The sequence below is a fragment of the Artibeus jamaicensis genome, unplaced genomic scaffold (genome assembly GCF_021234435.1).
Source record: "Artibeus jamaicensis isolate MK-2021 breed Jamaican fruit bat unplaced genomic scaffold, CSHL_Jam_final contig_1015, whole genome shotgun sequence".
NCBI classification, from domain to species: Eukaryota; Metazoa; Chordata; class Mammalia; order Chiroptera; family Phyllostomidae; genus Artibeus; species Artibeus jamaicensis.
In genome coordinates, this window is record NW_026521194.1 from 66228 (window position 1) to 80395 (window position 14168).

Sequence of the window (14168 nt, forward strand, 5' to 3'; positions counted from 1 at the left end):
TTTTTTTTGGAAAATATTTTGATGTGTACAAAATTGAGATGGAGTAAACAGGTCATCCATAGAGGAATAAGACAATAGAATAACAATAGAATTTAAGCTTAAAAATATATCTTAATTAACAACTAAAAAATAAATCTCAAAAAGTTAAAAACCAGGTACTCCCTGTCTGACTTACAGAGTTAAGAGAAATGCCATCCTGAATTATAAAACTAGTTCATAAATGATAAGATGTGGCTTAATAATGATATGATAAGGCATACATTAAAATTTCACAAGAATATCAATCATTTCTTCCAGGACTTATGTTTGAGTTAATATAAACCTGTCTGTGCTATTGGTGTATATGTCATGAATATGTTTAGTCATCTGAACTTCAGAAATTGCTACTGTTTGTTTTGTGAAAGTAGTTGTAAACCTGAGTATGTAATTCTGTTTCTTAGTTGATCATTTTAACGCTCTGAGACTAATGTTTTACTAGACATTTTGTATTCCTAAAAGTCATTAAGACTCATAATTTTTCTTTTTCTCACCAGAAGAAAATTATTGCATCTTCCCAGTACCCAACCTGCATTAGGAAATAATATTGTCACATTATTTTATCAAATTCTGTAGAAAAAAACCAAGATTATGGTTCAAGATGTCAAATAGGGGATAAGCTTTTGTCTTTCCTCTTATTAAAAATGCATGAATAGAATTGGAGAACATTATGGTAAGTGATATAAGCCAGATGGTGAAAGACAAATACCATATGATCTCACCTATAAGTGGTACCTAATCAACAAAACAAAAAAGTGAGCAAAATAGAACCAGAGACATGAAAATAAAGAACAAACTGAGAGTGACCAGAAGGGAGGGGAGCAGAGGATAATTGGGGAAAAAAGGGGAAGGGTCAAGTCAAGGAATATGTATAAAGAACCCATGGACAAAGACAATGGGGGGACAGATTGAAAATGGAAGGGTGTGGGTAGGTCAGGGTAAAGTAATGAGGAAAAATGGGGACAACTGTAATTGAACAACAATAAGAAATTTTAAATAAAGAATGCAGGAGGTTATTTCATGCTGGTCAAATGTGCACTTTACCAGTCTATATGGCAGAAGTAATGATCTATAAAAATCTTTCAGGATATTTCTTTTATGATTAATAACTTCAGCATACTATCCAAGAAATCTTTGCCTACCCCAATTTTATAGAATATTCAAAAGCCAACATGCCCATATCTAGATTTTCTGTACTGTAACATTGATCTATTTGTCTATTCTTATGTGAATATCACATTTGTTTGATAACTGTAGCTTATGAAACTATTGAATTCAATTGGAAAAAGATTGTCTTGAGTTTTCTAGCTCTTCTGATTTTCATATAACTTTAGAATCAATTTGTCAATTTTTGCAAAGAGCATCTTTTGTGCATTTATTGGGCTTGCATTTAATATATAGGTAAGTTTACTGAAAATTAATATCTTAACAACATTGAGTTTCAATTTAACACATTAACACTCTTTATTTTTGAAGTTTTCCTTAATTTTAGTTGGCAATATTTATAAATTTCTGTATGGATATAAAGTACATATTTCCTTAAAGTCATTCTTTTTTTTTGAAATTCAACTTCTCTTTTTAAAGATTTTATTTATTTATTTTTTAGAGAAGGGAAGGAAGAGAGTGAGAGAAACATCAATATGTGGTTGCCTCTTGTATGCCCCTTACTGGAGACCTGGCCCACAACCCCACATGTGCCCTAGACTGAGAATCAAACCAGTGACCCTTTCATTCACAGGCCAGCATGCAACCACTGAGCCAAACCAGCCAGGGCTCCTTAAACTTATTTTTTTATGTTACTTTAAATAGTATTGATTTTAATCTGTTGTTACTATTGTATAGAAATTTTACTGGTTTAAAAATATTAACCATGTATCCATAACTTTTCTAATTCACCTGTGAGTCTTCCTGAAGTATTACTGATTTCCTTTGAAGTTTATAGAAAACAGTCTTGTCATTAACACAAACAATAAAAACCTTTGACATTTTGCTTTCCAATAATTTATTTTTCTTGTCTTATTACTGTGGTTAGGACTTTTACTTCAATCTTGAAGAGAAGTGATGAGATCAGACTTCCTTGCTCTTTTGTCCATTCTTACAAAAAAACTCAAAATAATTTATTATCATTATTAAGTATAAGATTTGTTGTACATTTTGTATGTGTATATAAAATGAGTCTGAGAAAGTTTCCGGCTATGGCTAGTTTATGAAAGTTTTACCAGAAACAGATGTTGAATTTTATCCAATTTATCCACTGAGATGTTCATACGGTTTTCCTTCTATATTTTTAACAATGAATCTCATTGATGGACTTTTGAAGTCTTTTCATAAGTGGAACATATAACCATAAGTCTACAAACATTGAGAAAATTCTTCAATATAATAATGAAACACTAATATTTTTTAAAAAGTTATCTTATGAGAAACATAGATAATGTAAGAAACAGAAAAATATTTTCCCCAAAGTACAATTTTTATAGAGACATCAGATTTATATTGCACACTTTAATGCTAAGGAAATATAACTGCCATAGAAAGAGATAGTGGTTTTATATATTTTAATGATTTAGAAGTGAAAAAGTATGTAAATGGTTGTACAATAAGACTGAGGAAATATTACACAAAATTAGGGAGAGATTAAAATGGGAAGATAAAAGTCACCTTGAGAGAAAATATAAGAGACTAAGGCTTAACACACACAATTTAATAGCCATGTAATTGGAGTTGAGACAGCTAAACAGAGGAAATAGAGATGAGAAGCACATCAAGGGAATCATTTAAGGAGATACCACAGAGTACAAGAATTTTTTGAAAGAACAAAATTGGTTATTTCACACAAATGAATTTTAAAAGAACTTGAAAAACAAAGAGAAAGACGTAATGCTTCCAAGAAGAACTTAGAAACAGGAGCCCTGTGGAGGAGTGATGGAGCATAGCTGAGATGGCTCTTCCACAGCAGTGGCTGTAGAGCCAGGCTTTCAGATCTCAGAGTGGATCAGGTCAACCTCACACATTGGGGCTCAGACACTTTATGAAAAACCATTCTGGATATTTTCCCTAATTTTCATTATTTACTTTATATACATAAACATTTATAGTTTTTAAAATAAAAATTTACAAATTCTCTTAAAATTTTCTGCAACCCCTATTTTACTTTTTGGCTTGTTTCCTACCTAGCATGTTTTTCCTTTCTTTCCATTCACATTAGTGTCCCCACCTCTGCTACCTAACTCATTCAAATTAGTTTGCATGGATTCTTCCCTAGGTCCTCCAAAAGCACATGATTTAATCTCCCTATATCTATATCCTAACAGCATCTTCCATAATGTTTTTTCATATTATATTATGTTATTATATGATTTTTCTTTTTCTACATCATACTTTTTTTCTGCAGTGCACAGAGGTGGGCAAAGTAGGGGAAAATGGGACATCTCTGATAGTGTCAACAATAAATATAAAGTTAAGAACAACAGCAGTTACTAAAGTGATTGAAAAAAATTTAAAAACTTACACTGTCAATAAAATAAACCTTTAAATATAAAGACTCATGTTAAAAATGGAGAAAGAGATACCATGCTAACACTAGATTGAATGTGGGAGGTAGGGGTGAGTAGGGCAGAGGAGAATAATGGGGGGAAATGGGGACAACTGTAATTGTACAGTAATAAAAAAATTAAAAAAGGGTAAATGGAGTAGCTATATTATTTCCATACATATAAAAATTCAGAACAAGAGGAATTATGAAGGAGCAAGAGGGCATTCCATATGAAACAGGGGTCTGTTTTCCAAGGAAACTTAACAACCCTTAACATGCACTTACCTAACACACACCATCAAATTATATAAAGTAAAAATCAAAAGAACTACAAGTAGAAACAAATAAGTCTACTACTAGAGTGATGATTTTAACACCCTCTTTTAGTAATTTGAAGATCTACCAGGCAGAGAATTAATAGAAGTATATTTGATCTGAGCATTTCTGTTTATCAAGTAGATCTATTTGACATTTATGGAATATTCCATTTCACAACACTAAATACACATACTCATCATCATCACAGGAAATAGATCTCACTGTTAGAAGCTATTGTGAAAAAAGAAGAAAGAGGGAAATAGTCAAATGAGATTGAGTAAAGATGGTTAAATATTAGAAAATCTCCTTGTGTAATTTTATTGCAACAAGAACAAAAGCATAAAAAGTGTTAGTTATATTCATAAATTACTTAAGAAGGAAATTTGGAAACATCTAGCAGCTATTTTTAAAAAAACGTATGGAGTAGAAGAAGCTACCACAATATACAGTCTCTAAAATCATCAAATACTGCAATAAAATGATGAGACCATTCAAATAAAATAACACAAGCAAATCATTACTACAATTTACATATATGAGGAAGAAAGCTCCCAAAATTGAATTTATTGATAAAAATAGTGATTTGTTCTTACATGTTGATATTCAGTCACTTTCCAAGTAATCTTCATTTGATGCAATACACATATCAAGATTTTTTTGCACTGCTCAAAAACAGTTTTTGAACTCATCAATTTTTATGTCTTTAAGTGCTTCTGCTATTTTTTGTTTCACCACTTCCACACTGGCAAAATGTTTTCCTCTGAGGACTTTTTTCATCAGGGGACACCAGGGGTGAGTAGGGAGGGTGGGACATGTGGATCATGTCAGTTTTGGTCTAAACTCCTGAACACTCAGCGCAGTGTGGGCAGGTGTACTTATAAATCACCCATTAAGAAATGGACAGATGGGTTGAAAAAGTCTTCAAAAAAAGCTCATTGAAGCCCAACACAGCCTCTCACACCACCAACTGGTACACTGATGCAGATGGGTTCCTAGAACACTCACCTGTGGGAGAAGCCTGTACTATAACGGGTATCCACCCTCCAGAAGATAATCCCAGATTATTTTGGGTCCCCCCTCATTAATGTTTTAGCTAATGCAATAAGATAAAAAAGTGAAGTCATTGATATAAATGCTAAAATAAGATATATTATATGACATATAATTATATGTGAAGAAATTATAGAAACCTAAATTGAGTCACAAAGAACTAGAAAAAGATTTTTCCAAGCAGCATAAATTTTAAAAGGTACAGAAACAAACATTTTAACTGTTACAACATATACTGAAAAGAAATGAAATAATACTTCAAACTCAAAAGTAAATACATATGCATATGTGTACAAACATTTAGAAGTTATGAACCTATATGAAAGAAGCTATGATGTGTTATTGAAAGAAATTTAAAAATATTTAAGCAAATGGGGATGTAGAAGGTGCCTCCAATTAGGAAAACATAGCAACTTTAAAATGTCAATCCTTCTGAAATTATTATGAAAATGCGATGCACTTGCAATTTGTAATCCCATTTATCTGGATAAAGAAATTACAAATATATATGACAAAAAATACCTGAGCCAAGCAAAATATAAAAAGAAATTAGTAGAGAAGACTTAATATGTATAAATGTTAAAAATTTGGTAAGATAGTAAAAGAATATAGAAAAACATTCTCAACACATAGACCTAAGGGTTACTATATCTAATGCACAAAGACTACAGCCCATTGAAAAAAATGTGACATATAATGCCAAAGAAAATGGACCTGAACAGTCACTTAGAGAAAATAAAATTTAAATGTCCAATAAATATATGAATGCATATAAACTAAAACATCAATGGGAAAGTGTTTGTCACCCAGTAGGTTAGAAATACAATTTCATAAGTGACAATGCAGCATGGGAGAAGATTCAGAGAAGTGGACAGGAATTGATGGTGTGAGCATGAATTGTAGTAGCCAGTGCTGCATAAAAGTGAAAATGAGATCGCTTTTTAAAAAACATCCAGGAGAAAATATTTGTGACTTTGGGTTATAGACAGAAAGGTAGCTGTCACACCAAAAGCTTGATCCATAAAAGAAAAAAGCTGATAAACTAATAAAAATATTTAATCCTTTGTGCTTCAAAACACCACTGAAAGATGGGGAAAAAACACCAAAAACAACTAGTGCCAGAGCAGAGAATGAGAATCTGGGCTTGGCCACTGACAAGGAGTTCTGCTGGGAGCAAGAAGGAAGGAGAACTTGTAAAGGGTCAGGCAGGGCTGGAGTGAGGGGTCCCAACACATAGTCAGATTCCCCCTCAGGATACACGGTAAAGTTTCAGGCCAAGAAGCTAAAGAAACCATGTCAAACATCTCTGAAAAGTAGAGCAGAATTGCCTGAATGCTCACCATTTGGAGCTGGCCATGGCAGTTATGATAAGGCCCAGAGAACACAGAGGGAGCAGAAAGCTGGGCAGTCACTTTGTCTCAGGAAAACATACCTCAACTCTGGCCACAGCTGGGGACTGATTTCCTAGACTTTACACAAACAGAGGGCTATGGTTGGGAGATGAAGAAACTCATGGACTCAGCATTTCAAAAAATTAGTAGTAACAAAAAACCACAAGAGCTACTAAAAATTAAGTAGTTGGTATAGAAGAAAATTTGAGACAACCATTGTAAACAAAAAGTAAAAAGCTAAAGAGATGATTTATTAGGGAACAAATAAAGCTGTGAAGGCTAAAGTTGTGCCCATGGAAGGAGAGTTTTACCCCCAAATTTAAAAAATACATTTTGTAGATATTAGAGAAGAAACTTTTCCTGATACAAAGGTAGAATGGACTCTGTCCCCTCACTAAACAAGAACTCTGGTTAAAGACAGTGTATGTGGAATTCACCAGTAACTTTCAGCATAGCTTTTATTTATTTGTGATAACGAGTATGTACCTATCTTATAAAATCAATATTATAAGTTTTTACTCTAATTTGAAAACTTTAACAAAATAGAAGTTGCCATAAAAATTAAAAGACAAGAAAGCGCATATATATAAAGTCCAAAGTATGTAGCAAACTCTCCCTTATCATTAAAGTAAGGACAATCACCTCAACTGATTACACTGGCCAAAAAGAAACCAGCAGTTCATAGAAGAGGCAATTTAAAAGGCCAAAACACATGAAAACCTGTTTAACCTCCCGTGCAATCAGAGAATACAAATTAACAGGCTGCATCCCTTTATCCAGCTCCTTTGTGAAGTCTGGGTATGGAGAGATGGCTGTAGTAGGAGAATATAGTGGTTCATACACTAGGAAGGCAATTTGAAGGTTCTACAAATACTTAAATTTAGGACCCTTCCCCTCAACAATTATAACTTTTAGTTCCTGACACAAGACAAATACCTATAAGCAAAGCATGAAAAATAAATAATGGCTATTAATGCAGTTTTTTGGTAACAGCAAACAACTGAAAACAATATAAATGGTTTAAATGGAATATAATTTAAAAACAATGGACTATTGACTCTGTGGAATAGTTTGCAGCTTTAATAAGAATGAGATAGATCCATTATTAAAAAAAACTAACTAAGCAAACTAGAATAGAAGCAGAATCACAGAAATCGAGATCACATGGAGGGTTATCAGCACAGGGTGTGGGGAGAATTGGAGAAAAAGTACAGGGAATAAGAAGCATAAATGGCCCTGGCTGGTGTAGCTCAGTGGATTGAGCGCGGGCCTGCAAACCACACGATCATGGCTCGATTCCCAGTCAGGGCACATATCTGGGTTGCAGGCCAGTTCCCAGCAGAGGACACACGAAAGGCAACCATGCATTGTTTCTCTCCCTCTCTCCTTACCTTCCCCTCGAAAGATAAATAAATAAAATCTTTTAAAAAATACTAGAAGCATAAATGGTAAGTACAAAATAGACAAGGGGAAGTTAAAACTAATATAGGAAATGGAGAAGCCAAAGAACTTACATCCATGATCCATGAACATGAACTAAGTGGGGGAATGATGGTAAGAGAGGGGTTTCAGAGCAGATTGGAATAAAAGGGAGAAAATGGGATAATTATAATAATATAACCCATAAAATATATTTTTAAAAAGAATGAGGTAGATCCATGTTTATTAATGTAAAAAACCTCTAATAATTTCAATATTAATAATAAAAATGTAAAATTCAGAACAGTGTATACAATATAATCTCATTCATTTAAAAAATGCAAGACAGAGATTACGCATTTAGGAAAACAAGTCATGTGTAAACACATAAAAGAGACATAAAAGGCTGTATCCACAACACTCAGCAGGCCCAGGGGGAAGTTACAGGGGGTGGGCGGTGAATGGGACTTATTCCCTCTATATACATCCATGTCATTTGACATTTTTATGACCAACAATGTATAATGTACTTTTTGTATTAAAAAAATTGAACGATTAAACATATTAAGTAATGTTATTTCTGACCCATTAGTAAAGAAAGATAGAATTTCTAGCTTTTTTCTTATCAGAAGTAGAATCCATCCAGAGCAGAAAATGAAGGTACAAATGAAACACTCAGCTTGCACTGGTCTTTGGCATTTTGGTTCTTCCTCTTCCTTTGACTACCTTAGATCAAGATTCCTGGAGGAAGAACCAGACTCCCAGTCAGAGGTGAAAATAGGCCTGGTGCTGACCTATCCCCAGGTCAGGTAAGAGACCAAGGTACCCAAAGTCAGATGTTTAACCAGAATTGTATATTTTCTAAAGTACCTAGGTGAAGGTGGAAGGGTCAGAAGGAAATGAGAGGTCTCAGAGGTCATGAGAAAATAACAAATAGCTGCCTCAAAGTCAAAATGGACAGCTGAGTATGGATGGGCAGTCAGTGGAGCAGTAGGTATAAGACAAGAGTCCTGGGGGCTGTGGCAGCTACACTCACACCAGTGGCTGTCCCTCTGCAGTTTAAAGATCCAATGTCCTCATCATGTGCTTCTGCACATGAGTGTACTTATAAAGTTGGAGGAAGGTCCAGGTTTAGACGAATGAGAAGCACTAAAGCAGTAGCACAGCCAGAGAGAAAGTTAAAGAAAGGAAGATAAAGACTGACCTGCTGCTGAGGTCTCTGCCCCCACTGGCCATGGCAATTCTCCGGGCTCTGCCAAGACCTCCAGTGTCCCCAGCCTGGTTTCAGTGTGGCTGTCCAACCCTGAGCAGGAAGTGTGTGAATTGACTCAGCCAAGAAAGCTCCACCCAAATGGGGAAAAGAGGAGTGAAAGTAACATTCTAAGTGTTGTGAAACACTGCCTGCTCCCTTCTATAGCCCTACTGTGGTTCTCTGCCATCAGGACATGTGTCCGCAGGAACAGAGGCCAAGAAGGGTCAGTCAGAACCTGGAGGCCAGGGGAGGGGGACCTCCAAGGAGAAGAGAACCAAGTCCTCAGGAGTTCCCTTGTTTGTGCAAAGACACCAAAAACATCTGTGAATTGCCCTGTCCTCAGCTGCTGCAACTTTCTAAGAGGGTACAGAGGAACAGAGTTAAGTCTCCATGTTCAGACACAGGGCTGGAGAAGCACCATTCTTAGGGTGATGGTTTCCACGTTTGTTCTGGGAGTCCAGCTTCCTCCGGCTGGGACTAGGGATTCTTGCCCAATTAAATTTAAGATACAAAAGACTTCCGCCAAGATGGAGGCGTAGGTGGAAACACTTTGCTTCCTCACACAACCAAATCTAAAAACAACAAAGTTTTAACAACAATAAAACACACCAAATCACAGAAAATTGAACGATACAAAGTCCGAAAACAACAAACCGCTCAGCTAAACTGGTGAGAGGGGTGAAGCCAGCAGTGGACTGGGTTGGGCAAAAACCATCCCCCGCAACCCGGGTGGCCCACAGATCCCAGGTGTGGGGTAGCTATGGGAAGGTGAGGCGAGGCTGTCTGTCTGAGGTAGCGCATTTGCACACAAATAAACCAGTGAAGAGACGTGCTTTGAGACAGACTGTGCAGGCCTCGGAGCAGGGCAGCGGGTTCGCACATTTGCGCTCAGATAAACAGGCAGGAGCAAGAAGTGAGGCAGACCTGGCCAGCGGAGAGGACTGCCAGTGCTCCCTCTCTGACCCTACCCCCACATAGAGCTTCACAAACCAGCCACCTGGGTGCCCCCGCCCTGGTAAACAACTAAGGCGCCTCTCCTCATATGTAACAGGCACAAACAGATCAAAACATGGCTCAAGAACAACTCAGAGCCCCAGAGCCAATAAATCTAAGCGATGAAGAAATAGCCAAACTTTCAGATGCACAGTTCAAAACACTGGTGATCAGGATGCTCACAGAACTGGTTGATTTTAGTCACAAATTAGAGGAACATATGAAGGCTACACTAATTGAAATGAATGGAAATGCACAGGAAACCAATAGTAATGGAAAGGAAACTGGGACTCAAATCAAGGGAGTAGACCAGAAAGAAGGAAAATACGACCAAACAGAAAAATATGAAGAAACAAGAATTCAAAAAAATGAGGAGAGACTTAGGAACCTCGAGGACATCTTTAAATGCTCCAACATCCAAATTATAGGGGTACCAGAAGGGGAAGAGGAACAGTCACAAGTGGAAACCTTATTTGAACAAATAATAAAAAAGAACTTCTCCATTCTGGCAGAGGAAATAGACTTCCAGGAAATTCAGGAAGCTCAGAGAGTCCCAAAGAAGTTGGACCCAAGAAGGAACACACCAAGGCACATCATCATTACATTAGCCAAGATTAAAATGAAGGAGAGAATCCTAGAAGCAGCAAGAGCTAAGGGGACAGTCACCTACAAAGGAGTTCCCATCAGACTGTCAGCTGATTTCTCAAAAGAGACCTTACAGGCAAGAAGGGGCTGGAAAGAGGTATTCCAAGTCATGAAAACCAAAGATTTACAACCAAGATTGCTCTATCCAGCAAAGCCTTCATTTAGAATGGAAGGACAGATAAAGTGCTTCTCAGATAAGATCAAATTCAAGGAGTTCATCATCACTAAGCCCTTATTATATGAAATGTTAAAGGGACTTACCTAAGAAAAAGAAGATAAAAAAGATGAACAGTGAAAGGACAGCAAACTCACAGTTATCAACAACCACACCTAAAAAAAAAGCAAATTGAGAGGACAGCTATATCAGGAGTGAACCATAGAAATGAAGATCACGTGGAGGGTTAGCAACAGGGGAGTGGGAGGAGGAGAAGGGGGGAGAAGGTACAGAAAATAAGTAGCATAGACAGTAGATAGAAAATAGATAGGGGGAGGGTAAGAATAGTAGGGGAAATATAGAATCTAAATAACTTGAGACATGTGTTCATGAACTAAAGGGGGGGAATGGTGAAGGGGGGTGTGCATGGTGGAGGGGAATGAAGGGGTGAAATAGAACAAATGTAATGGCATAATCAATAAATTTTTTAAAAAATCCAAAAAAATATTTTAAGATACAGGGGAAAGTTCTACCCTCTCTTCATCTCTGTTTTTCCTTTTTCCAAAGGGGCAAAAATCAATCTGGACAGATTCCATACACTGGTGAGGACATATTTTTCCCAGAGTGCAGGGTCTCAGTGTGTCTCAAATGCTGCACACACACAGCAGGGCAAAGGGGACAGTCTCTCTCCCTCCATACGTCCCTACCTCACTGGTCATTGTAAGTAGAAAAATCCGTAAGCTCAGCCTCTGCTGGGCACGGTTGTCCTCTGCTCCTGGCCTCCATGGTTCATGGGCCCCAGACAGGGTCTGATACAGACAACACCAGCCTTTTCCAGTGGTCTCCACCTCTCTCCTCTGTCCCTCAGCAGCAGGTAGACTGGGCCCCCATTAAGCTGGGTGTTGGCATAAATGTTCCTGTGTTTATCTGAGTCAGCTTAGAGTCACCAAGATCACCATGTGAGTAAGAGGCAGATAGCAATCAGCAGGCTGGGAAATCCACAGCTGCCAGCATTCTTGGCAGCACTCTCACCCTGGGGCTTGCCTGGACAAAGGGAAGGAGAACATCCTGTGGGGCCAGAAAAAGCCGAGCACATACCCCACTCAGTGAACAGCAGTGGTTTCTGTGGGATCAGGAGGCTTCTGTGCAGAAAGCAAAGCTTTTTGATCCTGAAAAAACATCAGACCCACCTATGCCAAGAACCAGATGACATCAGGAAGAAAGCTGGTGTTTGGAGCTTCGCCTTTCCCGCCTTTAGCTTGCCAGTGTGTTTGGAGCTCAAACACAGGTTGGGAGACGTGGGGAGAGTTTATACACAAAACTTAAGGTTTCTTTGTGATGTTCTTTTTTTCTGAGATTATCCTCCTTCACCACAGAAAGCCTGGTTGCCTGACTTTGCTGACCAGGAAAAAAGTGGACTTTCTACCACAGTGCTGACCACTCCACAAGCAATCAGAGAACTCCATCAAGAATAGGACATCATTTCAAATCACATGTGTAAGAATTTCCAGCCCTTGGGTCACTCAGTGCTCAGTGGGTTCAAATGCTGGTGGTAAAAGTTTCTTTTCATCCTTGGGACAGAAAAAAGGACCCCACACAGAAAGGAGACAGTTGAATGTCAAGACAAAGAAATTGCAGATCCCTGGCCAGTGTGGCTCAATTGGTTGTGTACCTTGGCACAAAAAAAAAAGTTGCTGATTCTATTCTGGACCAGGGCACCTACTGAAGGCAGCCAATCAATGTTTCTCTTCCTCTCTTCCCCTCTCCCTAAAAATCAAAAATGAAAATTAAATTTTAAAAAAGCTGAAGAAATATTATGAAGTTGTTGCTCATGTGAAAAATAATTCGGCCAACCAGGAGAGCATATATTAACATACAGTGTTATTTACTTTGAAATGTGTTTGTTGAACTACTCAAACTGTAAAGAAGTAACAGAGGAATTTCCCTGGGAGAAAAATAAGATTCTATAGCAGTTCGCATGTACAGAAATAGAAAAAACCCAAAAGCTTAAAAAATATGGCTGGATAAGAGTAAGTTTTGAGGCTGGTGTGGCTCAGTGGACTGAGTGCAGGCCTGTGAACCAATGAGTAGGTTTCAGCTTGGTTAAGTCAAGGAGAATGAGTGCTTCCCAAAGAGACAAATAAGAGGATGTGAGAGCAACTAGATGCATGCCCAAGGGGGTCCCAGATCCCAGAACAAAGAAAGGACCCTCTAAAGCTGTGAGCAGAGAGTGAGTATTACACTGGAGGATGTCCCAAGAGGCCTCATCAGGGACCTGAATGCTGACAAAGAGGGGAGAACATGGCAACAGCCCATGGCCCCTGCATGGAAGTCACCCAGTAAACATTGGAGGAAGAAAATAACCCAAAACTCCCTGGGGTAGGTTTCTGCAGGGAGGCCAGAGTGGACCCCAAAGGAGCAGTGAGCCCATGTGCCTCAGAGCTGATGGCAGGGGCACCTCCTGGAGCAGTAACCTGTGCTTATAAACCTTATAAATGTGTACTTCTTCTTACTGGGTAGCAAATAACATGAAATTCTTTAGGTTTAGAAGCCAGACCTTCCTAAATCTCTTTTCAAACTTGTCTCTCTTGAATCAGCTCCCACAGTCTGCCCCTCACTCTGACATGATCTGATCTGTGCTTGTTCTGCAGACACAGGGGACCTTTCCCATTCTGCCTGTTCCTGCACCAGCTGCACTCGTCAGTGCACACAGTCCTCTTCCTGCAGTTCTCCATTGTTATTTGGGGATCTTTGTGAGACAAAAACTCTTTTAGGATAAAAAATGTTCTAGGCAAGTCAATCAAAAAATTTTGGAGAACCTTTTGTTTACTGAGGACCAATAAAAAAATACAAAAATCATGCCTACTGGGGAAAGAAGGAGAGAATCAAGCCAGTAGTTTTTGTCTAATATCAAAATAACCCCACCTGTGGAAGAGTAATTGCTTTTGTGATTATTTGATTGTTAATCACTTGTGTTGTAGGGAATGTGTTAATAAAACCATTTCTTCTTCTTTAAGAGCAAATTGAAGTTAATTTTCTTGCTCATTACTCTGGCAACCTGGTGAAGGTGGCCTCTCTTCGGTGTTACTAGGCCAACACTGAGCTTGAAGTTAAAAATGAGCAGTGACATGGGATTATATCCTAAGAACCCTGAAACACCAATCCAAAAGAACCTATGCACCGCAATATTCACAGCAGCACAATTTACAATAGCCAAGTGCTGGAAGCAACCTAAGTGCTCATCAGTAAATGAATGGATCAGAAAACTGTGGTACACTTATGCAATGGCATACAATACATCAGAAAGAAAGAAGGAGCTCCTGAAGGAGCTCCGGCCCTTTGTGACAGCATGTATAGAACTGAAGAGCATTATGC

At 37.9% G+C, this 14168-nt stretch overlaps 1 protein-coding gene across 1 annotated transcript in view; it reads right to left on the reverse strand.

Annotated features, from left to right (window-relative positions):
* LOC119041959 (nuclear body protein SP140-like protein) overlaps positions 1–9071 on the reverse strand; it is a 47864-nt gene extending 38793 nt beyond the window's left edge. The window contains exon 1 of the mRNA XM_037135465.2: positions 8954–9071. Within this exon, the coding sequence (XP_036991360.2) occupies positions 8954–8985 (32 nt within the window). The 5' untranslated portion in view covers positions 8986–9071. The remainder of the gene's footprint in view (positions 1–8953) is intronic.
* Between the last annotated feature and the right edge of the window lie 5097 nt (positions 9072–14168).